Source organism: Somniosus microcephalus, chromosome 3 (assembly GCF_052327205.1).
Source record: "Somniosus microcephalus isolate GS21.2 chromosome 3, FLI_Smic_1.0, whole genome shotgun sequence".
In the NCBI taxonomy this organism is placed as follows: domain Eukaryota; kingdom Metazoa; phylum Chordata; class Chondrichthyes; order Squaliformes; family Somniosidae; genus Somniosus; species Somniosus microcephalus.
The window spans coordinates 61,346,304-61,372,340 of NC_140989.1; the positions used below are offsets into that span (position 1 = coordinate 61,346,304).

Below are 26,037 nucleotides of genomic sequence, written 5' to 3' on the forward strand. Positions count from 1 at the left end.
TATATTAACAATTTTGACTTTGGAATCAAAAATTTTCTAAATTTGTGGATGACACCAAATTGCAGGGGTGGGGGGGGGGGATAGTCAATACTGAGGAGGACTGCAACAAATTACAAGAAGACATCAATAAACTTGCAGAATGGGCATATAATTGGAAAATGAATTTCAACAGAGGTAAATGTGAGGTATTACATTTTGGTAAGAAAAATATTACTTGGAAAGTAAGTATCTAAATGGGGTAGAAGAGCAAAGGGATCTCGGAGTACAAATACACAAATCACTAAAAGTAGCGACACAGGTTAATAAGGCCGTAAAAAAAAAGCACTAGGTTTTATTTCTAGAGCAATAGAATTGAAAAGTAGAGCAGTTATGCTAAACTTGTATCGAACCTTGGTTAGATCACACTTGGGAGTACGGTGTACAATTCTGGCCGCCATATTATAAAAAGGATATCGAGGCACTGGAGAGGGTGCAAAAATGATTTGCAAGGATGATACCAGAAATGCTAGGTTATATTTTTCAGGAACAGATAAACAGGCTGGGTCTCTTTTCTCTTGAAAAGAGAATGCTGAGGGGTTTTTTAAATTATGAATGGTTTTGATAGAGTAGACAGATAGTGTTTCCACTTGTGGGGAAGAGCAAAACTAGAGGCCATCGATACAAGACAGTCACCAAGACATCAAGTAGAGAATTCAGACAAAACTTCTTTACCCAGAGTGGCGAGAATGTGGAACTCACTACCACAGGGAGTGGTTGAAGCGAATAGTATAGATGCATTTAAGGGGAGGCTAGATAAGCATATGAGGGAGAAGGGAATAGAGGGTTATGCTGATAGAGTTGGATGAGGAAAGACGGGAGGAGGCTCGAGTGGAGCATAAACGCCAGCATGGACTGGTTGGGCCGAATGGCCTGTTTCTGTGCCGTATATCCGATGTAATCCTATGTAAAATCTTTCCCATTCAAAACCTATTTATTCAAATCTGGTCAGTTTACAACAGCGTAGTAAGAAGGCCCAAGGTGCTTCACAGGAGTGTTATCAACCAAAATTTGACACTAAGCCACATAAGGAGATATTAGGTTTTAAGGAGCATCTTGAAGGAGGAAAGATGGATAGAGAGGTGGAAAGGTTTAGGGAGGGAATTCCAGAGATTAGGGCCTTGGCAGCTGAAGGTACGGCCGCCAATGTTGGAGCGATTAAAATCAGCGATGCGCAAGGGGCCAGAACTAGAGAAGCGCAGATATCTCATAGGTTTGTAGGGCTGGAGGAGATAACAGAGATAGGGAGGGGCGAGGCCATGGAGGGATTTGAAAACAAGGATGAAAATTTTTAAATCAAGGCGCTTAACAAAAGCCAATTGACATATAGTAGAATATGAGTATTTCAATACATTGAACAATAGCCAAGCCTGTTGCTGATTGGAGAAAGTGAACTAAGTATATGCCCAGTACGAAGTCCTTTATACAAATGAGCAGGGGCGGGGGGGCGGAAAGAAGAGAGATCATCCAACAGGCAATGTTTGTAACTCAAAGAACAATGTCCCCAGGCAGCCTTCCCGTATGAAGATGGTGGATTGTCTTCTTTATTGAGGTAGACTTACAAATGAAGAATGCTATTTTGGCTCACTATATGTCGTAATCAATGTTTTGAACTTGGGACTTACAAAATATTATCTCCATAATAACATTTAATTAATTAGAATTGCAGGATGGTTTACAGGTACTTACTATGTCGGGATGTACACCTGTTTCAGTTTGCTCTCTGCCTCAGCTGCCTTGAGACGCTTCTAAAAATTAAAAAAAATTACAATTATAGGAGGAAATCATATTATCAGCAGTATCTGTGCTACCTAATTTTCTGCTAAGTTACTCTAGCCTCCAACCAGTATTTTTCACTATGTGGCCACATGAATAGTATATTTGGAATCACAATGAAATTAATTATTGCCTGCTTTGGATTTTGTGTTTAAAGGTCAGTCTTTGATACCACACTGCCCCATCATTTTTTCTTTAAAAGTTATCCCCCTTAAAAATAACAGAAAATGTGCTCCTTAGTGAGGACAGGCTGTAGCAGTGCAGATTTACTGCACATATTGTTTTACACATTTTCAGCCAATGCTGGGCTAGCTGTCTGTATCCTCTGACTATTCCCAATTCAGTCCTCTGAACAAAGGATGTCTTGAACATTTCAGGTGTAAAAACACTTGACTACTACCAGTTTGAAATTTATGTAATTTCCTACCATCATAGAAATACAGTGTGGCAGAGGTTTATAAAAGGCCAATTTCACAAATGTGCACTCGCCTGCTCTGAGTGCAGGAATATCAGGAAATAGTGGGTGCAGTCCCAATGATTTTCTGTCTATTGAAATGATTGGGAGCATGATTTTGTAAAATTGGCTCTAAAATGCTTTCTTGCACCAATGAACCCTCGTACATATCAACAAGGCAACACTGTCATGATGTATGGAACTCTTGAACATTAAGAGCTAGTATAATTAGCAATTTTTCACTTGGAAATAAAAACAATGATTTATTTAACTTGAGCTGTCTTAAAAAAACAATTGACCAGCCCATCACCATCACGATTATTCTCAACAGACTATTTCATAAATAAGGACCTCACATGTGTATTAATTTTGCAAGGATGAAATTGCTACAATTGTAATCTTAAAGTTCTTTCAGTAAGCATAAGCTAGTCATGTCTTTTTTATAGAATACAATTTTAAAATAGTTTCCTCCTGGATATTTTAAATTTGTATGAAACAGTTTCATTTAATATAAACTAGTTTTTTTCAAAGAACAATTTGTGATTAGCATGCATTTCAACCGAGTGATTAATTATCAATTCAGAAAATTTGAAACAGTTTCAGAAATAGTCATAAAGGTAAGTAATTTTCTTACCTGTTGTACATATCTATCGGTAGTTTTCCACATGTAATAGTATTCTATGATACTGGTGAGTGATTTCCATGGTAGCTATTAAAAAGATATAGACAAACATACTAAGTTATAAGCCAGGCAGCATTCATTCTGGTTTAAATGGCTTCAGAACATTAGCCTGTATTTTAAAACAAACTTTCAAAATGAAAAATACACATCAGTTCTTTCTTTTCATATTTAAATGATAAAATATGACTATTATGGAATTTGTTGAGAAAGGAGATACAGTAAAATTTAGTTTATAGTGAGCAAAATAGACTCAAATTAAAACACATGAGCAAAATAGACTCAAATTAAAACACAAAAGGTCCAAAACATCTGTAAAGAGGTGCACAGCCTTCTTCAGAGAAATCACTGGAGAACATGTAGTGTTGTCACTGGGACAGCTATGAATAGAACTAGGTGAGAACAATGACATGAAGATAGACTACCAAGGAGCGATAATAGAGGAAGATAGAATGATCAAAGATGAAAAGGGTCAGCGAATAGCAGTTACAGTCACAGAGGGCGCTGTTAATGAATTGACAAGTAGTCTCTCTGCTGTGGGCAGGGTATAAACTAAATTGCTGGATCTCAAACAGACATAGGAGGTAGGCATATTGTTTTAATACAATGATGCATTCAAGGATTTTTTCAGAGCAAGAGAAGAATTGAGATAAGGCAGCGATTAGCGAGGATGGAGGGGTTCAAGGTGGATTTTTTTGAGAAAGATGTTTTGCAGAAGGTGGGGACAATGCCAGAGGATAGAGATAGGTTGATATCTGCAAGAAAGGAAGGGAAGTTGGGTAGTTAGATGTTGGGTAAAAAGGTCAAAAGATCAGGTTGTGAGCTGCAAGATGAATTTGGTAAAGTCAGAAGATGGAAAAAATATGAAATAAAGGTTGGATAGGCAGACATTTTGAAAGGTGGAAGAGGCAAGGGATCAGAATCGAAGAGGTAGGATGAAGGCAGATGTGCTCTTCTTCGTAACCTTTATTTTAGACATGAAAGAATGGAGAGAGTGGGGGAGGACAGTGGAGATGGTTGCTGGTAGGGTATTGGAGTTTAGAGCTGCTTCTATTCTCCCGGGGGGCAGGCTTAGTTGGATGATAGATGAGGAGGATTCTCAAGGAGAGATGGGCAGGATAGTAAAAGGCAAGGTGTTCAAAAGTGGAGAAAGAGCTGGAAATATAGGAATAGAAACCCTGAAAATGTAGATATCTGAATAATTTAACATTTATAAACACTTCTTTCACAAAATAAATCTGGTTTGTTTCTCTTTTTCCATTTTCTTCTCAGTCCCTTGTTCTTACTCACAAGGGACAAATGCATTAACCTCCAAAGAGCACACACCCTTTTTATCATGTAGGACCGTTACAGCTCAGAGATGAAACGTTCATGGCATCAGAGCAAGGTGCATAAAAAGTTGTCCTGTATATGAAAGAATCCCATTCCTACAGTGCTACCTATTCTCTCTCAATGCATTAACAATCTGTAGAATAAAAGCTCTGATGTGCTTACAAAATCTTGTCGTATATCATTGAAATCCTTGCCATATTTTTCCAATGCCTCTTCAAAAAGGCTAGCTTCAGATGCTGACCATTCTTCCATTTCATCTCTGCAGAGAACAGGACCACCCTGTGGTACCAAGATGCTGATTGCATTTGTCAAGTCATAGTTGTGCTTGTGCAACGTGTCCATTGCGTGGAACTAATGGAAGAAAACAAAATTAAAAGGTAGATACCATAAATGGTGCAAAAGAAGGAAGCTTAGACATCTTTTAGGATGCACTGTGTAAAAATAAAATCGGATTATGTAATTATGCTATCTGATCTCTCATGGCATTGCTCACAGGTAGTCTGGCATCAAGAGTGAGATTTTGATAAACATGATCTCATTCCAAGCCAGACAACAGTGCACCTCTGGGACTAAGGAATGGAGTACAGGACAGCTGGGGTTCAGAGGCAGGGCACAACAGGGAATGGGGGAGTAAAGTATTGTGGGAAGCAAGCAGTTGGAAAGAGTTGGGGAGCAGAGCACAGCAGAGGGGCTGTTGAGGTGAGAGAGGGACTTCAATAGCACCGGGACCACGGCAAACTATGTTGGAAGCTGCTCTGCAAATTTTATTTTCTTGGATCGGATTTGCAATCAGAAGGCTTTACTTGATTTTCAATCATAAAACTGGTCTTTACATCACCAATTTTTTTTTAAACTGGCAGCAAGACTGGTCATTCACAGAGTAAGCATGATTTCCTGTGTGTAAGCCTACCTGTCCATTACTATATTAGACTGAGAAGAGGAAGCTATAACCTGCATCTGAGGATCGTAGTCTACCGGATTGCTAAGCACATTAATACTGGTGCATTTTGGGTGTCATAGTCTACCAGTGTGACCCTTGTACACATTAGAAGTCTGCTATGTGGTTGAGCCTCTTCGCTCAGTGTTCAGGGAATTGAGCAGAATTCAAGCTTCAGGCGTCTGAGATATTTACAGGCCTCCAAGCAGAAAAGTTCACAGAAATATTTAAAATGCATGAAAGACAACTATGTAGACAAGTTTAATTATATTGTTTACAAATTATGACCTCTCTGTCTTTGGCCTTCGACACTGTTCCAAAGAATCTCAACGTAAGCTCGAGGAACAGCACCTCATCTTTCCATTAGGCATTTTGCAGCCCTCTGGCCTTAACACTGACTTTAACAACTTCAAACCATAACTACAGTTCCCATTTCCTCTTTGGGGCTGTAGGTGCTGGCAATGTGGGATGGGTATGTCGTTGTTCCCAGAGATGAGGGAAGGAAGCAGCTTGATATTTGAGGTGGGAACTCCGAGTCGGAACACTACTAGTGGGACGGGGTGGTCTGCACCCGTGGTGTTAACTTGCTTTATTTCTTCCACCAGACTCCCGAGCCACTGGAGTCTGTACCGCCTTGCCAGTTTTTCATGCTTCCCTTTCTGCCTGTTCTCCTTCAGCTACTCGCACTCTCTCTGTCTAGGCCTTGTGTATGTGCTTTATTTCTTTGATTTCTCTCATTATGTCTCCTTTTGTCTTCTGCTAATATCACTTCTACCATTTAACCATCTCTGGTTCTTCACACAAGCACTTCACAGGTCATTCTACTTCTTTTCCTGGGCTTGTTTTTTCCCCTTTCCCTTGTTTTGATCCTTTTCAAATGTTGTTCATCTGTAACATCTTCCAGTCTTGAGGAAGGGTCTTTGACCTGAAACATCGACTGACTGATTTCTGTTTCTCCACAGATGCTGCTTGGCCTGCTGCTGAGTGTTTCCAGCCTTTTTCTGTTTTTGTTTTCTGAAAGCTCGACTGGTGTATCAGAGCAATAAGCAAGAGAAAATCTGCCTAAGTTTAAATTGACACTGCTTCACAGAAAATCATTTAGTTTGCAAAATAAAGTACGTAGATGCTCTTTTAGTACAATGTTGCCTGAAAAAAGTTAATTCAACAGAAACTGTACTCTGAAAGCCACATATGTAAAATCAACTCTACAATGAAATACACACACCTAAGTAGATCTTTTAAAAATATATAAAGGGTTTCTTCCCCAAGGCAGCATTTTGAAAGAAAGGCAATTTGAAATGAATTTTATGCTTCTTCAATTGCACGGACGGTCCTTTCTATGTTTTGAAGACAGCACAATCTCTTAACAAAAGGTACAAAGGAAACCAGAGATTGGTTTCTATTTGAAGAAACTCATTTGTTTTTTTCTCTCTTCTAAATCAATGGCAGAAAGTCATGGGAGAAGTAAGCATCATACACTTTCAAAGTGCCAAGGCAACACTGAATTCATTACGACAAACATAAAGAAATACATTTTTAGTTTGGTTCAATGCGACAGTAAAGGACATATTTCAGTTGAATAGAACATTACCGTTAGAAGTTACTTTAATTAATGTAACTTAAACTAACTTGGCAGGGGGATGGGATACAGAGTGGAGCTATAGTAAGGGGTGATTTACAGCCAAATACGGAGGAAAAAACAAGTCAGCTGGGAAGGCAGAGCAAATATGTGAAGGCAAAAGGGAATATGGCAAGGCTGGAAGGCATTTATTTTAATGCAAGGAGTCTTGCAAATAAGGTGGATGAACTGAAGTTGTTGTTGAACACATGGGAGTACGATATTGTTGCTGTCACGGAGACATGGTTGAGGGAGGGTCAGGACTGGCAGCTCAATATTCCGGGGTATAGAATCTTCAGGCGAGACAGAGGGGGGTGTAAAAGGGGAGGGGGTGTTGCAATATTAATTAAGGAGTGTGGTGAAATAAGTCTTATAAGTATATACCTTATTCTACCTGTGTATAGTTTCCTATTGTAATCTATTGTAACCCTGCTGTTTTCTTGGTTGGCCAGGAATGCTGATGTACTGTATACCACTCTGCTGTGCCATTGATTGTCCTGATCTGACTTCGCCCCTGGCTCTGCCTCCTAGTTCACTTCTGAGAAGCTGGTCAGAAGGCTAACATGTGTGTTCTGTTCTGTCCAGTTCTAAGCTATTAAAAGCCAACTGTTTGAGTTATAACTACCAGTCTCTGTAGCTATTTAAGGTATATCAAGGAGTCAATTACTGCTGTAAGGAGGGATGATATATTAGCGGGTTCCTCTAATGAGGCCATATGGGTAGAACTTAAAAACAAAAAGGGGGCAAGCACTTTGCTGGGAGTGTACTATAGGCCCCCAAACAGTCAGGGGGAGATAGAGGAACAGATATGTAGGCAAATCTCAGAGAAGTGCGAAAATAATAGGGTAATAATAGTGGGGGATTTCAACTTCCCCAATATCAATTGGGATAGTCAGAGTGTGAAAGGCTTAGAGGGTGCAAAATTCTTAAAGTGCATCCAGGAGAGCTTTTTGAGCCAACATGTAGAAAGTCCTACAAGAGAGGGGGCGGTACTGGACCTAATTCTAGGGAATGTAGCCGGGCAAGTGGTGGAAGTGTCAGTAGGAGAGCATTTTGGCGACAGTGACCATAATTCGGTGAGATTTAAGGTGGTCATGGAAAAAGACAAAGACGGCCCGGAAATAAGGGTTCTAAATTGGGGGAAGGCCGATTTTAATATGATAAGGCAGGATCTGGCCAAAGTGGACTGGGAGCAGCTCCTTATAGGAAAATCCACATCAAAGCAGTGGGAGACTTTCAGAAGGGAAATAGAGAGAGTACAACGCCAACATGTTCCCGTAAAGGTCAAGGGTGGGACCAACAAGCAAAGGGAACCTTGGATGACAAGGGATATACAAAAATGCATTAGGAAAAAAAGGGGGGCTTTTGGCAGTTACAAAAGACTAAAGACGGAGGAAGCCCTAGAGGAGTATAAAAAGTGCACGGGCATACTTAAAAAAGAAATTAGGAGAGCGAGGAGGGGCCATGAAATAACACTGGCGAGCAAAATAAAGGAAAATCCTAAGATGTTTTATAAGTATATTAAGGGCAAGAGGATAACCAGGGAACGGGTAGGGCCCATTAGGGACCAAAGTGGCAATCTGTGTGTAGAGCCAGATGATGTAGGCGGGGTTTTAAATGAATTTTTTGCATCTGTGTTCACTATGGAGAAAGACGATGTAGACATAGAAATCGGGCAAGGGGACTGTGACATACAGGTAGACTACCCTTTATCCGAACTTCCGAAAACCGAAACCCTCTAAAAACCGAAGGTTTTTTCGTTCAGCGTAAGTCGTGCGCACGACCCCCCGCGGACCCCCGCCGGCCCCGAACCCCGCGCCAACCCCCCCGCGGACCCCCCCGGACCCCCGCCGACCCCGACCCCCGCCGACTTACGCTGAGCGTCAGCATAAGTCGTGCGCACGACCCCCCGCCGACCCCAACCGTAAGTCGGCGGGGGTCGGGGTCGGCGGGGGTCAGGGCCGGCGGGGGTCGGGGCCGGCGGGGGTCCGCAGGGGGGTCGTGCACACAACTTACGCTGCGCGTCAGCGTAAGTCGTGCGCACGACCCCCCGCCGACCCCCCTTCCGAAATCCAAAATTCTCCGAAAACCGAAACACGGCTGGTCCCGAGGTTTTCGGATAAAGGATAGTCTACCTGTACTTGAACATATTAGCATCGAGAGGGAGGAGGTACTAGCGGTTTTAGCAGGCCAAAAAGTGGATAAATCCCCAGGCCCGGACGAGATGTATCCCAGGCTGCTGTGTGAGGCAAAGGAGGAGATTGCAGGGGCTCTGACACAAATTTTCAGAACCTCTCTGGCCACAGGGGATGTACCAGAGGACTGGAGAACAGCTAACGTAGTACCATTTTTCAAGAAGGGTAGCAGGGATAAACCAGGGAATTACAGGCCAGTGAGCCTAACATCTGTGGTAGGGAAATTATTGGAAAAAATTCTGAGGGACAAAATTAGTCTCCACTTGGAGAGGCAAGGATTAATCGAGGATAGTCAGCATGGCTTTGTCAAGGGTAAATCATGTCTGACCAATCTGATTGAATTTTTCGAGGGGGTGACTAGGTGTGTGGATGAGGGAAATGCTGTGGATGTGGTATACATGGACTTCAGTAAGGCTTTTGACAAAGTCCCGCATAGGAGACTGGTCAAGAAGGTAAGAGCCCATGGGATCCAGGGTGCCTTGGCACGTTGGATCCTAAACTGGCTGAGTGGCAGGAGGCAGAGGGTGATGGTCGAAGGTTGCTTTTGTGACTGGAAGCCTGTGTCCAGTGGGGTACCTCAGGGATCGGTGCTGGGTCCCTTGCTGTTTGTGATCTACATAAATGATTTGGATGAGAATGTAAAAGGTATGATCAGTAAGTTCGCAGATGACACGAAAATTGGTGGGGTGGTAAATTGCGAGGAGGAAAGCCTCAGGCTACAGGACGATATAAACGGGTTGGTCAGATGGGCGGAAAAGTGGCAAATGGAATTTAACCCTGAAAAGTGCGAGGTGATGCATTTTGGACGGACAAATAAGGCAAGGGAATACACAATGAGTGGTAGGACCCTAGGAAGCACAGAGGGTCAGAGGGACCTTGGTGTACATGTACATAGATCCCTGAAGGCAGCGGATCAGGTAGATAAGGTGGTTAAAAAGGCATATGGGATACTTGCCTTCATTAGCCGAGGCATAGAATATAAGAGCAGGGAGGTTATGATGGAGCTGTACAAAACGCTGGTAAGGCCACAGCTGGAGTACTGTGTGCAGTTCTGGTCGCCTCACTATAGGAAGGATGTGGTTGCTTTGGAGAGGGTGCAGAGAAGATTCACCAGGATGTTACCTGGGATGGAGCGCCTCAGCTATGAAGAAAAACTAAACAGGCTGGGGTTGTTTTCCTTGGAGCAAAGAAGGCTGAGGGGGGGCCTGATTGAGGTGTACAAAATGATGAGGGGCATAGATAGGGTAGATAAAGAGGAACTTTTCCCCTTAGTAGGGGGGTCAATAACAAGGGGGCATAGATTCAAGGTAAGGGGCAGGAGGTTTAGAGGGGATTTGAGGAGGAACTTTTTCACCCAGAGGGTGGTTGGAGTCTGGAACTCACTGCCTGAAAGGGTGGTAGAGGCAGGAACCCTCACAACATTCAAGAAGCATTTGGATGAGCACTTGAAATGCCATTGCATACAAGGCTATGGACCAAATGCTGGAAAATGGGATTAGATTGGACAGGGCTTGATGGACGGCACAGACACGATGGGCCGAAGGGCCTCTTTCTGTGCTGTATAACTCTATGACTCTATGACTCTAATGCACAGGATTTTTCACTGTGTTCACCAGTACAATAACACTTTCCAGTGGAGTTTGATGTATTCAACACGAAAGGCCTGAGGGCTGATTTTTTTTAAAAGTCTTGCATTTATATAGCGACTTTCACAACCTCAGGACGTCCCAAAGCACTTTACAGCCAATGAAGTACTTTGAAGTGAAGTCACTATTTTAATGTAGGAAACGTAGCAGCCAATATACGCACAGCAAGGTCCAACAAACAGCAATGTGATAACGACCAGATAATCTGTTTTCGTTATGTTACTTGAGTTATAAATATTGGCCAGGACTCTGCAAGGAAGAGAACTCCCCTGCTCTTTTTCGCATAGTGCCATGAGATCATTTACATCCACCTGAGAAGGTTTGTCTCTTCTGAAAGACAGCACCTCCGGACAGTACAGCGCTCCCTCAGTACTGCTCTGGAGTGTTGGACTAGATTTTGTGTTCAAGACTCTGGAGTGGGTCTTAAAGCCACAACCTTCTGACTCGAAGGCGAGTGTGCTACCCACTGAGCCACAGCTAATCCCTCCCCTTTGTGCCTGACGAGAACGGGGCTTGCGAGGGGTCAAAGTAGAGGCAGCATCGTACTCACCGTATCCATAACACGCTCACGCCTTGCGCCATTTTAACAGAAGCATTTGGCGCAGCGTCAGCGGCCCTTGCCACAAGCAGGCAAGGGCCTCACTGAAATTTAAATGTTGGGATCCAATGATGTAATTAAGACCCCAACGAGATTTTAAAGCCATCTCATGCTGTGAGAGTGCTGAGTGCCAACCTCGCCAGGAACACCAGGCGCCGAGGAGCAGCAGGCCCGGAAGAGATCCGAGAAGGTAAGTTTTTTTTTATATGGTATCCTCGTCAGCCAGGAGGAGCAGGAGTGCTCCACCGGGCCCCCTGCAAAAAAAAACCTTGGGACTCTCCTGCCCTGGGCTCTTCTCCCTCCCCCGACCGTGTCTGGCCTCCACCCTCCCCGATCCGCTCACCTGACTGCCAGGGACCATTCCCACAGGTCCACGGAGGTATCCTCCTCTACTGTGGTAATGAGGTTCAGGAGTTAAAATGACATGGGCATCATCCTGGCGATTAGGGGAGAGCCTGCCAGCCCCACACTCACCTCTCACCCCAGGTTAAAATTGGGGCTTAAGTTCCTAAATCTATTGAGGCTTGGTTTTACTAGCTCTGAAAGCAAGAACTACCCTAAAAAATTGCTGTAATATAGCATGCATATCTCATCGGGTAATTTCTTCTGGCACCAGGTTATGTGGTATTTCAAGTGCAGAAAAGTTAATTACTAAACCCTACAACTTCAACATCTACAACACCATATGGCATTGAGACTCAGAGGAATCATGTTCAAAATTCTTCGTCAGCATGTTTTTTAAATCTCTGCAGCAAATGTTATATGCACTCCTCTTCTACACTGTTACTTTCAGAGGGCCTCTTAAAGGCACCATACTGAAAAAAGCTTGCACAAAATTAATTTGCAAAAAAAAGTTAAATGGCAGCCTCCAACGCCTATAACCCATAGATCACACGAAGAATGAAGAGCATCAAATACACAAATGACAACATAAAAAAAAATGGATCACAACAGAAGTGACAAGAAACATCTACACAGAGTTGAATTAATTTGAGCAATTACTCTTAAATTGGTTGTTTTATTTATTTCAAAAAGTATTTGCTGCATTATCAGCATATAGTATTGAATCTTAAAGCTCCATCCTGTAAGGATATGGAAACAGTCAAAAACAAGGAGGTTCTAAGTGTTTGTCAGACTATGTTCCAAGGTGTTTGGAAAGGGACCCCTACAAATGATAGGTAGCATGTTGTTTATAGTTGGAACATGTCTTAATTTATAGGAAGTGCAAATTCCTTAGCAAAGTCAAGACCAGCTAGACATGAGAGGGCTCTGATTAACCAGTCACCCAAATAAAGACAGACACATGGGGCTGGATTTTACCAGCCCTGAGAAGATGGGTTTGGAGGCAGGACTGCTGGGAAAGTCAAAAAGAATGGGAGCGGGTCCCGAATCCACTCCCAACCCGCCTCCAACCAATCTTCCCGGGAGTCGGGTCCCCGGTTTACGCAGGGACGCAACTCCTAGCGACAGAAAGAGGATTATAGCCACTTAACTGCCTGTTAACAGGTAGTTAACAAGCAGTTAAGAGGCTTTTTCCAATTTTTAGACTTCTGCTGCGGGCTTCCCAACGTCGGGGAACCCCGCCAGGGTAAGTGAGGCGTGCTGTGGGTCTGTTGTTATGTTGGTGTATAGATGACAGCTGCAGGAGTGGTGTGAAGGATGCAATGGGACACTGGTGAGTATCAGAGGTAAGGAAATGTTGGGAAAGTAATTTTTAATATGTTTAGATTTTTCTGTCGGTGACAAGCTTTGAAGTGTTTGTGTGGCCTCACCTCAATGGGAGAAGTGACAGATCGCTTCTGTACCCTCACCTGCAGCTGCCATCTGTTTCATCCTAAGGAGAGAGTCACTGGAGAGCCTGGGTGAAAGGACTCGTCTGTGTACAGTGATTGTCAGTGTTTGACAGCACCTCAATGCTGTCAAACACTGTCAAATCATCTGTCAAAAATTTATGGTTCATGTGCCTTTAAGTAAACCAGCAGATGAAGCGTTATCAACTGACGTCATCTGACACTGGGTTTCCCTTAATTGGCCAGCAAGCCCGCAGGGCGAGCTTAACGAGGCCAATCTGGGGAAAATAGCGTCTGTGCATCGGACGTCACTGGGGGCGGGACTAGAACCCGGAAGGCAGCAGTCCCATCCCCAATGCGTCTCGATGAGTAAAATCCAGCCCATAGGATTTACAGTCTGAGAAAGGTTATTCAGAACAATCTGGGTGATGAATCCAAATGAGACTATTAATAGCAATGGGGTCCCACATTGAAGTTCAAGTACTTTCTTGAACTTTTCCTCCCAGAAAAGGATGGAATGTTTCCATCTTCTTTGTAGAGGGAGTGGAACAACGTACCCCTGGAGCGCTGTGCGGCCGCGCAGCTTAAAGGGAACATTGGAGTAGAACCCCAAGTTTTCCTGACCTGCAATTTATATGGTGCGTTTCACAGCCAATGAAATACTTCTACAGTGGAGTCACTGTTGTAATGTAGGAAAACATGGCAGGCAATTTGCAAACAGCAAGATCCCACAAGCTGTAATGAGATAAATGACCAGATAATCTGTTTTAGTGATATTGGTTGAGGAATAAATGTTGTCCAGGACACTGGGAGAATTCTCGTGCTCTTCTTTGAATACTGCCATGGCATCTTTTAAGTCCACCTGAGAGCAGACAGGGCCTAAGTTTAATATCTCATCTGATACTCTGCTGCCCCTCAACCAGTTCCTAGACTCACTTGGCCTCCACACCTGTCTCCGAACATGGACGTTAGTTCAGCGATGCTCCAAGTTGACCCCACTTGATCTACAAGTCAACTTCATCACACAACGGGACCACTGATTTTAACTTTGGACACTCTTATTGTCTTCTCCCTATCCTCTGTTTACAACCAGGACATATCTATCCTAATATCTGCCATGCCTGCGTGTCCATTTGCATGCGCATTTTGGCTGTCGCTCTGAACCCGAGCCCATTATTTCTCTCGACCCCTTCTCTCCTATCTCTTCCATTCTCTGCATCCCAGTCATACCACCTTTCATTTATCCTATCCACACTTACCTATCCAATCGTAAGCCAGAGAACCTCCAGCAATGGCTTCCCGCCCTCACATCGATACCACTGGAGTCCCCCAAGGATATAACCTTGACCCCCTCCTATTCCTCATCTACATGCTGCCCCTCAGCGACATCATCCAAAGACATGACGTCAGTTTCCACGTGTACGCTGACACCTTGGTCTACCTCACCATCACCTCTCTCAATCCCTGCGTTGGCAGCCTAAGTGTCCGACATCCAGTCCTGGATAAGCCAAAATTTTCTCCAATTAAGCATTGGGAAGACTGAAGGCATCGTCTTCGGCCCCCACCACAAACTCCATTCACTCGCAACCAATTTCATCCTCCTCCTCGACCACTGTCTCGGGCTGAACCAGACTGTTCACAACCTCGGTGTCCGACTTGACCCCGAGCTGAGCTTCCAACCCCAAGTCCTCTCTATCACAAGGACCGTCTACTTCTGTCTCTATAAAATACCACTTCTCTGCCCCTACCTCAACCCATTTGCTGCCAAAGCCCTCATCCATGCCTTTAGTCACCTACAGACTTGACTATTCCAATGTTCTCTTGGCCACCCTCCCATCATCTACCCTCCATAGACTTCAGCTCATCCAAAACGCTGCTGCCTGCAGCAAGTCCCACTCACCCATCGCCCATGTGCTCACAGTGGCTCCCAGTCCACCAATGCTTCAAATTTAAAATTCTGATCCCTGTGTTCAAATCTCTCGATGGCATTGCCGCCCACCCCCATCTCTGTAATCTCCTTCAGCCCTGCAACCCACCCCAGAACTCTACGTTCCCCCAACTGTGGCCTCTTGTGCATACCCTTCGCCCTAACATTGGCGGCTGGGCTCTGGATTTCCTTCCCTAGCCCTCTCCAGCTTTCCACCTCTCTCTCTCCTCCTTTAAAACCCTCCTTCATACCAACCTCTTTAATCAAGCTTTTATTCACCCCTCCTACTATCTCCTTCTTTGGCTCGGTGTCAATTTTTGTCTGATTACACGTCAAAGTGCGATGTAAATGCAAGTTGTTGTTGTAGTAGTATATCATGGCACAGTGTACAGATAGGAGCTTCGAATCATGCAGAGAATACACATCCCACTTATACTGCAGTAGCTGAATTAATTGTGGTACTCTACTGTGTCTTCATTCACAATCCAACAAGTTTGGAGCGCCGAATTTAGAAAGCTTATAATCCACTAAAGGTGGATTACAAATGCCAGTTCACTCTGAACTGCCAAGCAGTACCAGCAGGGTATGAGTAAGTCACTGAAAATTATTCTTAATGACATAATGAAACAGCAAGCTTGGCTCTTCTAGATGGGGCTTAACATAAAAAGACTTTTTAAAATATTCATCGATTGGCAGGAAACATCTGTTGATCCTCACTTCAATAATTAATTCAGCAAGATCTGTCTGCCCTTATTCAATATGGTTCCAACAAGATTTTTTTCAGAAAATATTATGAGATCCACCTGCCCTGATGTTTGTTCAAAGTAACCTTTACAAATCACTCCCTGCTGATAGACCCAATTAAATATGCGACTGTTATTCCCAGAATTCCATTTGCTACTTATTTTCATTAGTCTGCTTGCATTTCACATCAAATGACCAAGAGCAGCACGACCCAGCCTCCTTTCACAGCAAGGTTAAACATAAACAAAAAAAGAGAAATTCACTAATTAATTTGTTGACTGAAGTCCTGCTATAACAAGACTTATTAGTTAATGCAAGCTCGCATGCAACACAAACATCCTCTGACAAAATTCATAACTAGTCCCAGGCACTGACAGCGTTCAAACTGTAAAATGTAAGGGTGGGGCTTTCTGCTTCTGTGCTTACCAGCCATGATTTTCCTCCCAATCACTTTAGTAGATGGAAAATCATGGGCTGGCATGGGTTGTTTTCTTCCTTTGCACAGCTAGTAGAGGCACATAATTGTTTTTGATGAGAAGGTAATTAAAACATTCCACTCTATCCAGATATAATCTTTCTCCTATTGGGAACAAAGTTTTAGTGTCTATCTATTGTATATTTTTAGATTGCCTGTAGTCTCAAGAAACAATGTTAAATATACAGCAATCTGTTTACTCGATCATTTGGTGCCACAACCCTTGCCCATCTTGATGTTTTTCATTATTATAAACATAACTCTGTACACGTGTAAAACAAATTAAAGCTGGCTTTTCTACAGCCAAACTACTCTGTAAGCTGGAACATAAATTATAAACCTGTGTACTACATGGAATATAAATTATAATAATTCTTGGAATAATGAAGGCATTCCAAGAGCTAGAAATCAAAAAGTAGAGTAAATAGAACAGTCATATAATTGTGATTAGGAGTGAGATCTAGGGATTATTGTAGGTTTAAATAACGATGAGGAAAATGGCGCTTGCTGTTATTTATGTGTAAATGGTACAGCAAGTTCAGGCGGGGAACAGATGCGTGGTTAAATGCCAACATCCAAAAGCTGCTGTCTGAGTTGCACCTCCGCAGATAGCTTTGCGAAAATGGCATTTCTGTCTGCCTCACCACTGACATGCATTGAATGTCGTAAAGTTGCTGCATCTGCGCGATAGATACGAACTAAACTCGCCACCGAAAGTTGAGTCGTGGTCGTCATTTCAAACATAAGTACCCTTTTAATGACGTGATAATTGTTAATTACTGCCAATCAACCTCCCTAGCACTGAAAATTAACTATTACAAGTGTGGAGTCTTACTCCTTCTGGTATTCATTGTTGTTGGAGATTTTAAAAATGTCAAATTTTAAATTAATTTTTTTTTCCATTTCCTTTCTGTCTCTTTGTTCTCTCTTAATCCAATCTTTCTTTCCCTCTCTTTATTTCTCTTTCTGTACCTCATTTGGCATTGAATTCACCCACTCTAATTTATATTCCTTTCTCAGTCCTTACGTTGTTAATTTCTCAATCCTTCAATCTGACTAGTTAAGCAGATACACAGTCACATGCCCTGTTCACTCAGGTCCCGGATGCTCTGTTTCCTTTGCTACGACATTATCAGCTTACACTTTCAGCAACTTAGAAGGCAAAAATGTTTTGAGCTAAAGAGTCCAGAAGCCAAGATGCCCTGCTACACCAAAATCTGGCCCATTATTGCCTCTGAGAGAACAGAGTGTTGAGCAATCAAGTTAATTCCAGATATCAGAAATTCAAATTATGAACAAATGTTAAGGAAATTGGGCTGGTTTTCTTTTGAAAAATTACTTTAAGATGACATAATTGAAGTTAAGATTTCAAGTAAATTGCCTGTTATGTACAGATTCCGTTAATGAATTTAAGTTTTTTTTTAATATACGCACTCAATATGGTGACAGAATTGGGAAAAATACCTTATGGCCAAAGCTTGCAATATTATGGCAGTTGACAATAAAACTTAATGGGAAATACTGATGTGGCAATTTATAGTGGGAAATACTGATGGAAAAGAATGACCAAAAATTGTAATAACAGGAAGTAAGGTTTGTGGACAGAAAATGTGTGCTCTATGTAAAATGTTTGATAATTTGTAAATGAAGGGGAGTGACAGAAGTTGCTACAGGCAGATTGTTCACTGGGCTAGCATTAGCAAATCATCAGGAATCAGAGTTGGAGATTGATACAACCAAGATCAGGACTGCCATGAAATAGAGATGAGCTTGGAGGGAAATAAAAGAAACAGAGATTCTGGATGGATTAAGTGTGGTAAAAGTAGCTCGAATGCCTATAAAGTTACCCAAAAAAATAACAAAACAAAGCCAGGAACTGTCCATCAATGCAGGAAAAAACAAGGTCACAGAAGAAAAGGTGATTCGAACACACGTGAAGTTAGCCTGAACAAAGGAGCAGCTTGAAAGTAGAGAGACTGTAATCGTAGAGGACTCTTTGCTAAGGAAAGTGGATAGCTATGTGAATCATATGAAACACAGAAACAGGCCATTTGTATTGATGGTCTCAAGCTTTGCTCTTCCCCACAAGTGCAAACACTCTCTCTGTGTCTACTCTATCAAAACCCTTCATAGTTTTAAAGACCTCTATTAGGTCACCCCTCAGCATTCTCTTTTCAAGAGAAAAGAGACCCAGCCTGTTCATCCTTTCCTGTTAGGTATAACCTAACATTTCTGGTATCGTCCTTGTAAATCATTTTTGCACCCTCTCCAGTGCCTCTATATCCTTTTTATAATATGGCGACCAGAATTGTACACAGTACTCCAAGTGTGGTCTAACTAAGGTTCGATACAAACTTAGCATAACTTCTCTACTTTTCAATTCTATACCACTAGAAATAAACCCTAATGCTTGGTTTATTTTTCTTTATGGCTTTATTAACCTGTGTCGCTACTTTTAGTGATTTGTGTATTTGTACTCCGAGATCCCTTTGCTCTTCTACCGCATTTAGATTCTTATTTTCCAAGTAATATGTGACCTCCTTATTTTTCTTACCAAAATGTAATACTTCACATTTATCTGTGTTGAAATTCATTTGCCATTTATATGCCCATTCTGCAAGTTTATTTATGTCTTTTTGTAATTTGTTGCAGTCCTCTTCAGTATTGACTATCCTCCACCACCCCCCCCCCCCCAATTTGGTGTCATCCACAAATTTAGAAATTGTGTTTTTGATTCCAAAGTCTAAATTGTTAATATAGATTGTGAACAACATTGGTCCCACCTTCTGCCAGACTGAATAGCTACCCTTTACCCCTACTCTCTGCTTTCTGTCTTGAAGCCAGTTAGCTATCCATTCTGCTACTTGTCCTCTGACTCTGCATTCTCTGACCTTATTCATTAGTCTATTATGTGGTACCTTATCAAAGGCCTTTTGGAAATCTAGATAAATTACATCTACTACATTACCCTGGTCTACTCTCTCTGTTACCTCTTCAAAGAATTCAATGAGGTTGGTGAAGCAAGACTTTCCCTTTTGAAATCCATGTTGACTATTCATTATTATATTTTGTTTCTAGATGTTCTTCTATTTTTTTTCTTTAGTAGGGATTCAATTATTTTTCCTACCACCAATGTTAAGCTGACACCTGGTCTATAGTTCTCTGGACATGTTCTATCTAAGAGAGAGAATTCTTAGAGAGTTTGGTAGGGATACTGAAGGGGACAGGAAGAGACCCAGTGGGTGTAGTCCAAGAAGCAACAAATGACATAGGGAGAAAAAAAAAGGGTCCTTGAAAATGAAAAAGGGTGCAAAGTAATCGACTCTGGTATATTCTTTCTGTATTTAGGAAGGAGTAAAATTGGCCCAAGAAATGAGCAAATAAACAACAGAGTGTATAACCAATAAGGTCGTCGTCGTACGTGTCTTCACACTGTTCCCTTTGGGGAACTGTATGAAGTGGTGGAAGGATTTCTGGCCACGATTAACGCTCCTTCCGTGACCGTAACCATCTTCGTACTAGCCATTAGGGTGGTTAGTCCTATGGCGGGAGGGTTTTACGGCCTCCCACAACCCATACGAGGGGGGGGGGGCCACCCAAACCCATGGACGCAAGTATCCCGCTGGATGTCAACCCAGAATTTAGAGCCGGAGCTCCGATTCCACTTGCCGGGACTGTCTGGAGCGGGGTTCGAAACCCTACGCCTTCTGGCCCAGCGACGGGAATGCTACCGCTACGCCAAAGGCCCACTCCACCAATAAGGTGATGTTCATAAATAACTGGAGGTACTTTCAGAAAAACAAGGGTGATGGGCTGCACCTAAACCAGGTAAGGACAAAGAGATTTATGAGGAACATTGAGGCAGCAATTGGGAATCATTTAAACTAGATAGATGAGTGGGGAAGGCAGGAGAAAACAACAGGGCCCCTGCTGTCTGAGCAGCTGAAGAGGCAACCCTCTTCACAAATGCTACTCCCAGCAGAACCAACTGCTTCCCCCCGAAAGACAAAGAGCTACAGTACAGAACTCTCTCTTCCCAATGATCACTCCCATCAAGTCCAGAAGTATACCATCTATTTCCACAGTCCGCTTCACCAAACTCCACACCAGGGACCTGGACAACAGTGCCCTTTCCTGTTTAACTAACCAACACCCTAAACTGCCCATGGAGGATTAGGCCCTACTTGCCTCAGGGATGACAAATAACAAGATACAGTCAGCAGAGCACAGCACAACCCCCTGCCACAGAAAATGGCCCAAGACCAAAACACGGCACCTGCAGAAAACCATCTAGACCCAAGGTCAGAAGTCTAAAAACGCCCATGAAAACGATCAACACACGTGCACATAGATCCCAGGCAAGACAGCATGCTAAGCCAAATGCTCTACCTAATAGGGAGGCATTGAGAGATGGCCATTAAAAAAAATCCATGACCTTGACAATGGGGATCCCACATTAATATTCAGATTTTTGATATCCCCAAATGCCTGGAGAAGGACAGACCACTGTCCTTCTATCAGGAGACCCTCCAATCTTCCTAAGCCCAGACAGTAGGGTGGACCTGGTACAAGAATGTGCCCACAAAAAGAACAGAGAACTATAGCAAAGGGCTATTCCTTCCCCCCAACCCCCTCCCACTCCCATCAAGCCGAGGTCCTTTGTAGTACAAATCCTCAACATCTGGACCAAGATGATAATATCCCAAGCCAGTGCATCTTCGGCCGGAATTTTCCTCACCTTGGCGGGACCGGTGCAACTGGTGCCCATGGTGGGGCCCGACCCCGCTGCTGGCTCCATCCCGCTGTACAAAATAAAGTTAGCTTAATAGGGCATATTAAACCCGCCCAGTCCAAGTAGATGGAGCAGGTCTGGTGACGTCATTCATGATGCGTTTTAATCCGGGATCCTTAAAGGGACCCTGGCCACATTAAATTTTAAGTTTAATCTAACATAGTGGGTGTTGAATCTTTACTGTACAATAATAATAAAAGTTATATATGAGTGACAAAGAAATATTTAAATAAAATTATTAAGTAATATGACTCCATCTACAAATATAATCAAGAACATAATGAAAAAAGTACATTAATTGATAAGTTATTGGTGCTTTAGTCACAAATCTATAGACTTTTGTATCAGTGACTTTTACAAATAAAAGGTGTGTGTGTATAGGTAATATATAAAATTAAGCAGATTTTAAATGCAATTGTAAAGGGGTGGATTTACAATCTTATGCATGCAAGTTCAGTGGAACAGCTGCGGAATCCCTGACAAACAGTGTAAGTGGTGCTTACAATGTGTTTCTGGGATTTCTGTAGCTCTTCCATTGAAGTTAACAATGGACAAGTGAGAGAAACTCCACAGAAATTCACCCTAAAGTCTCAGATTGAAAAATTAAATTAGTCATATTCAGGGTCTGAAAACAAATTGAACCAGTGGAATGAGTGATGAGAATGAAATTGTTATGGTTGATGACTTGATTTAATGTGTAACTGGACAATCACAGTATACTGTGAGAAAAACCTGACCAGAAACGACTCAAAAATTTAAATGGTATATGTCATTTTGTATAGTGCAGATCAATTCATTGTAATTACTGTTCAGTTGGAAGGCAACAGCAGAGAATGACCAGTGAAAAATTAAAATTTACCAGTAGCTTTTCAAGTAGAACAGAATCTCCATCAGTCTGTTAGCTGATGTAACCAACATGTTTTTACTTTGGTTTGTTTTCCATGCTGTCAAGTAATCAGCTGGAGCAATGGCCACGGAACTCACGCCTCAGTTTCACAGACGTGGTTCCCAAGCTGTGTGAATTCCGTGGCCATGCAGGGAAATTTAAAAAGTAGGGGGAAAAAGGCTCTTAAGTGCCTGTAAAGTACCTCATGATTTCAATTGGGTCGGGAACTCGCCACTGCAGGTGGGAGCGAGTTCCCGACCCGCTGTCTAAAATTTTTTTTCCCACCTGACTCGCCACCGATCGCGCCTGCTACCACCACGGAAAATTCAGCCCTTAGTCTTTGTAGCTCTGTTCCCCCCGAGTTTTACAGAAACACAAGGCTTTTGCAAATATCAAACTTGTCTTCTGTATTACATCAGATTCAGAGTGAATTACTACTGACCTCTCTCCCACCAGGACCAGCTCAGTGCAAAGACCACCGCACCCCCGCCCCCGCACCCACCCCACCGCCCCCCACCACTCCCACCCATCTGCACCCCAACCCCCCATCCCCGCACCCCACCCCTCCCGTCCCCCCACCCCACCCCTCCTGCTCCCCCAATCAGCAAAACTAGCATCCAGCCCTCTAGCCACCAGAATAGCATCCCAGATGCACAACACAACTGGCAGAGGATAACCCCCCTGGGACTGACCAGAATGCAGGATACCCACAGAGGTTTACACAGACAAGGGAAAAGAACAAAGCCTAACATCAAATGGTAAACTACAATGAACCTAAGAATTCTCACCACAGACAGGCACAACTGCTGTGACCTCGCTTGGCAGATGCTAACCAATTAATGCCTTTCAAACATGGTAACTGAATGAACATAGGAACAGGAGTAGGCCATTCAACCCCTCAAGCCTACTCTGCCATTCTATTAGATCATGGCTGATCTGTACCTCAATTCCATTTACCAGCCTTTTCTCCATATCCCTTGATACTCTTACAGAACAAAAATCTATCAATTACCATCTTGAAAATGTCAATTGATATCAGAATCCACAGAAATTTGAGGAAGACAGTTCTGGATTTCCACTGCATTTTGTGTGAAAAAATGCTTCTTGATTTCCCTCCAACTAGCCTAGCTCTAAATTTAAGATTATACTGCCTTGTTCTAGATTTCTTAGTTTGGATATATGCTTGAAATGTTCATAGTATCACTGGAACATTCCAGTTGTTTCCTATGGTAACATGCACAGCACTATAAGTCAAGGGTGTGTGCATACATGATATGAAATGTGGTGATGCTGACACTTATTATATAGCAGTTTATAGCACTGATAACCCCTGATTAGTCTACAGGAAAACAGTGTTGAACTTACCAGAGTAATGTCCCTTGAAGCAGCTGCTGCACTCATGTGTAAACTGGGCTGTCTGACAGAACTGCTACAATCCAGAGCTCGCGCAAATGTACCCACAGCACTGTCAGAGGAAAGAGATGAGGAAATGGTCAAAGAATTTTCTCTGTTTACATGCAACTCGAGAGCTTATGCATACCTTTGTTAGTAGGCAAACAGACATGAGATTGTATTTTGCTTTTGAGACGATATATGCTGCATAAATGCATACAACTTATTCCACAATGAAAAATTTTCAAGCCTCCTTTCTGTAACACTTATGTTCCCGGTTCTCTACCTCACAGTTGGGGCAGAGACTGAAAACATTTCTACAGGAGCCAAAATATATACTCTACTTTTGTGGCCCAAATAGAACACAAACAAAATTTGCTTTCTCAAATTGGGGGTTGGGTTATGGAAACTATTACTCTAGGGGTAACAGCATTTAGTTCCTGGGATGTGGGCGTCACTGGCAAGGCTAATCCCGAATTGCTCGAGAAACTGGTGGTGAGCCGCCTTCTTGAACCACTGCAGTCCTTGTGGTGAAGGTACTCCAATAGTGCTGTTAGCAAGAGAATTCCAGGGTTTTGACCCAGCGACGATGAAGGAATGGCGATATAGTTCCAAGTCAGGATGGTATGTAACTTGGAAGGGAACTTGGAGATAGTGGTGTTCCCATGCGCCTGCTGCCCTTGTCCTTCTAGGTGGTAGAGGTCACGGGTTTGGGAGGTGCTGACGAAGAAGCCTTGGCGAGTTGCTGCAAGGCATCTTGTAGATGGTACATACCTCAGCCACGTGCATCAGTGGTGGAGGGAGTGAATGTTTAAGGTGGTGGATGGGGTGCCAATCAAGCGGGCTGTTTTGTCCTGGATGGTGTCGAGCTTCTTGAGTGTGGTTGGAGCTGCACGCATCCAGGCAAGTGGAGAGTATTCCATCACACTTCTGACTTGTGCCTTGTAGATGGTGGAAAGACTTTTGAGGAGTCAGGAGGTGAGATACTCGCCACAGAATACCAGCCTCTGACCTGCTCTTGTAGCCACATTATTTATGTGGCTATCCAGTTAAGTTTCCTGTGACCCCCAGGATGTTGATGGTGGGAGATCCAGCGATGGCAATGCCATTGAATGTCATGGGGAGATGGTTAGACTCTCGCTTGTTGGATATATTCATTGCCTGGCGCTTGTGTGGCGCAAATGTTATTTGCCACTTGTCAGCCCAAGCCTGAATGTTGTCCGGGTCTTGCTGCATGAGGGCATGGACTGCTTCATTATCTGAGGAGTTAAGAATGGAACTGAACACTGTGCAATCATCAGCAAACATCCCCACTTCTGACCTTATGATGGAAGGAGCTGAAGAGGTTAGGCATAGGACATTGCCCTGAGGAACTCCTGCAGTGATGTCCTGGGACTGAGAGAAATGACCTCCAACAACTACAACCATCTTCCTTTGTGCAAGGTATGACTCCAGCCAGTGGACAGTTTTTCCCTTGCTCCTTAATGCCACACCCGGTCAAATGCTGCCTGATGTCAAGGGCAGTCACTCTCACCTCACCTCTGGAATTCAGCTCTTTCAGCCAAGGCTGTAATGAGGTCTGGAGCCGAGTGGTCCTGGCGGAACCCAAACTGAGCATCGGTGAGCAGGTGCCGCTTGATAGCACTGTCAACGACACCTTCCATCACTTCGCTGATGATTGAGAATAGACCGATGGGGCGGTAATTGGCCGGATTGGATTTATCCTGCTTTTTGTGAACAGGTCATACCTGGGCAATTTTCCACATTGTCGGGTAGATGTCAGTGTTGTAGCTGTACTAGAACAGCTTGGCTAGAGGCGCGGCTAGTTCTGGAGCACAAGTCCTCAGCATGACAGCCGGGATGTTGTCGGGGCCCTTTGCTGTATCCAGTGCGCTCAGCTGTTTCTTGATATCATGCGAAGTGAATCAAATTGGCTTTAGACTGGCTTCTGTGATAGTGGGGACCTCAGGAGGAGGCCGAGATGGATCATCCATTCGGCACTTCTGGCTGAAGATGGTAGCAAACGCTTCAGCCTCGTCTTTTGCACTCTCTTGCTGGGCTCCACCATCATTCACGGAGCCACCTCCTCCAGTTTGTTGTTTAATTGTCCACCACCATTCACGACTGGATGTGGCAGGACTGTAGAGCTTTGATCTGATCCGTTGGTTGTGGGGTCGCTTACCATGTCTATAGCATGCTGCTTCCACTGTTTAGCATGCATATAATCCTGTGTTGTAGTTTCCCCAGGTTGGCACCTCATTTTTAGGTGCACCTGGTGCTGCTCCTGGCATGCTCTTCTACACTCCTCATTGAACCAGGGTTGGTCCCCTGGCTTGATGCTAATAGTAGAGTGAGGGATATGCCGGGCCATGAGGTTGCAGGTTGTGGTGAAATACAATTCTGCTGCAGCTGATGGCCCACAGCGCCTCATGGATACCCAGTTTTGAGCTGCTAGATCTGTTCTGAATCTATCCCATTTAGCACAGTGGTAGTGCCACACAACACGATGGAGGGTGTCCTTTCGTGTGAAGGCGAGTCTTCGTCTCCACAAGGACTGTGCGGTGGTCACGGCTACCAATAGAGTCACGGACAGATGCATCTGCGACAGGTAGATTGGTGAGGACGAGGTCAAGTAGGTTTTTCCCTCTTGTTGGTTCTCTCACCACCTGCCGCAGGCCCAGTCTGGCAGCTATGTCCTTCAGGACTCGGCCAGCTCGGTCAGTGGTAGTACTACCGAGCCACTCTTAGACACTGAAATTC

The 26,037-nt window shown here is 43.5% G+C and overlaps 1 protein-coding gene across 5 annotated transcripts in view; it reads right to left on the minus strand.

Moving 5' to 3' along the window:
- The window catches only part of mta3 (metastasis associated 1 family, member 3), a 383,768-nt gene that overhangs the window by 165,143 nt on the left and 192,588 nt on the right, over positions 1-26,037 (minus strand). For all 5 annotated transcript variants that reach the window (XR_015076459.1, XR_015076457.1, XM_085980730.1 and 2 more), the window contains exons 8-11: positions 23,251-23,350; positions 4,440-4,628; positions 2,901-2,975; positions 1,726-1,784 (exon numbers count right to left, since the gene is read on the minus strand). Coding sequence is in view for 3 of the 5 variants with exons in the window: in XM_085980730.1 (XP_085836856.1) it covers positions 1,726-1,784; positions 2,901-2,975; positions 4,440-4,628; positions 23,251-23,350 (423 nt within the window). In the remaining 2 variants the exon portion in view is untranslated. The remainder of the gene's footprint in view (positions 1-1,725; positions 1,785-2,900; positions 2,976-4,439; positions 4,629-23,250; positions 23,351-26,037) is intronic.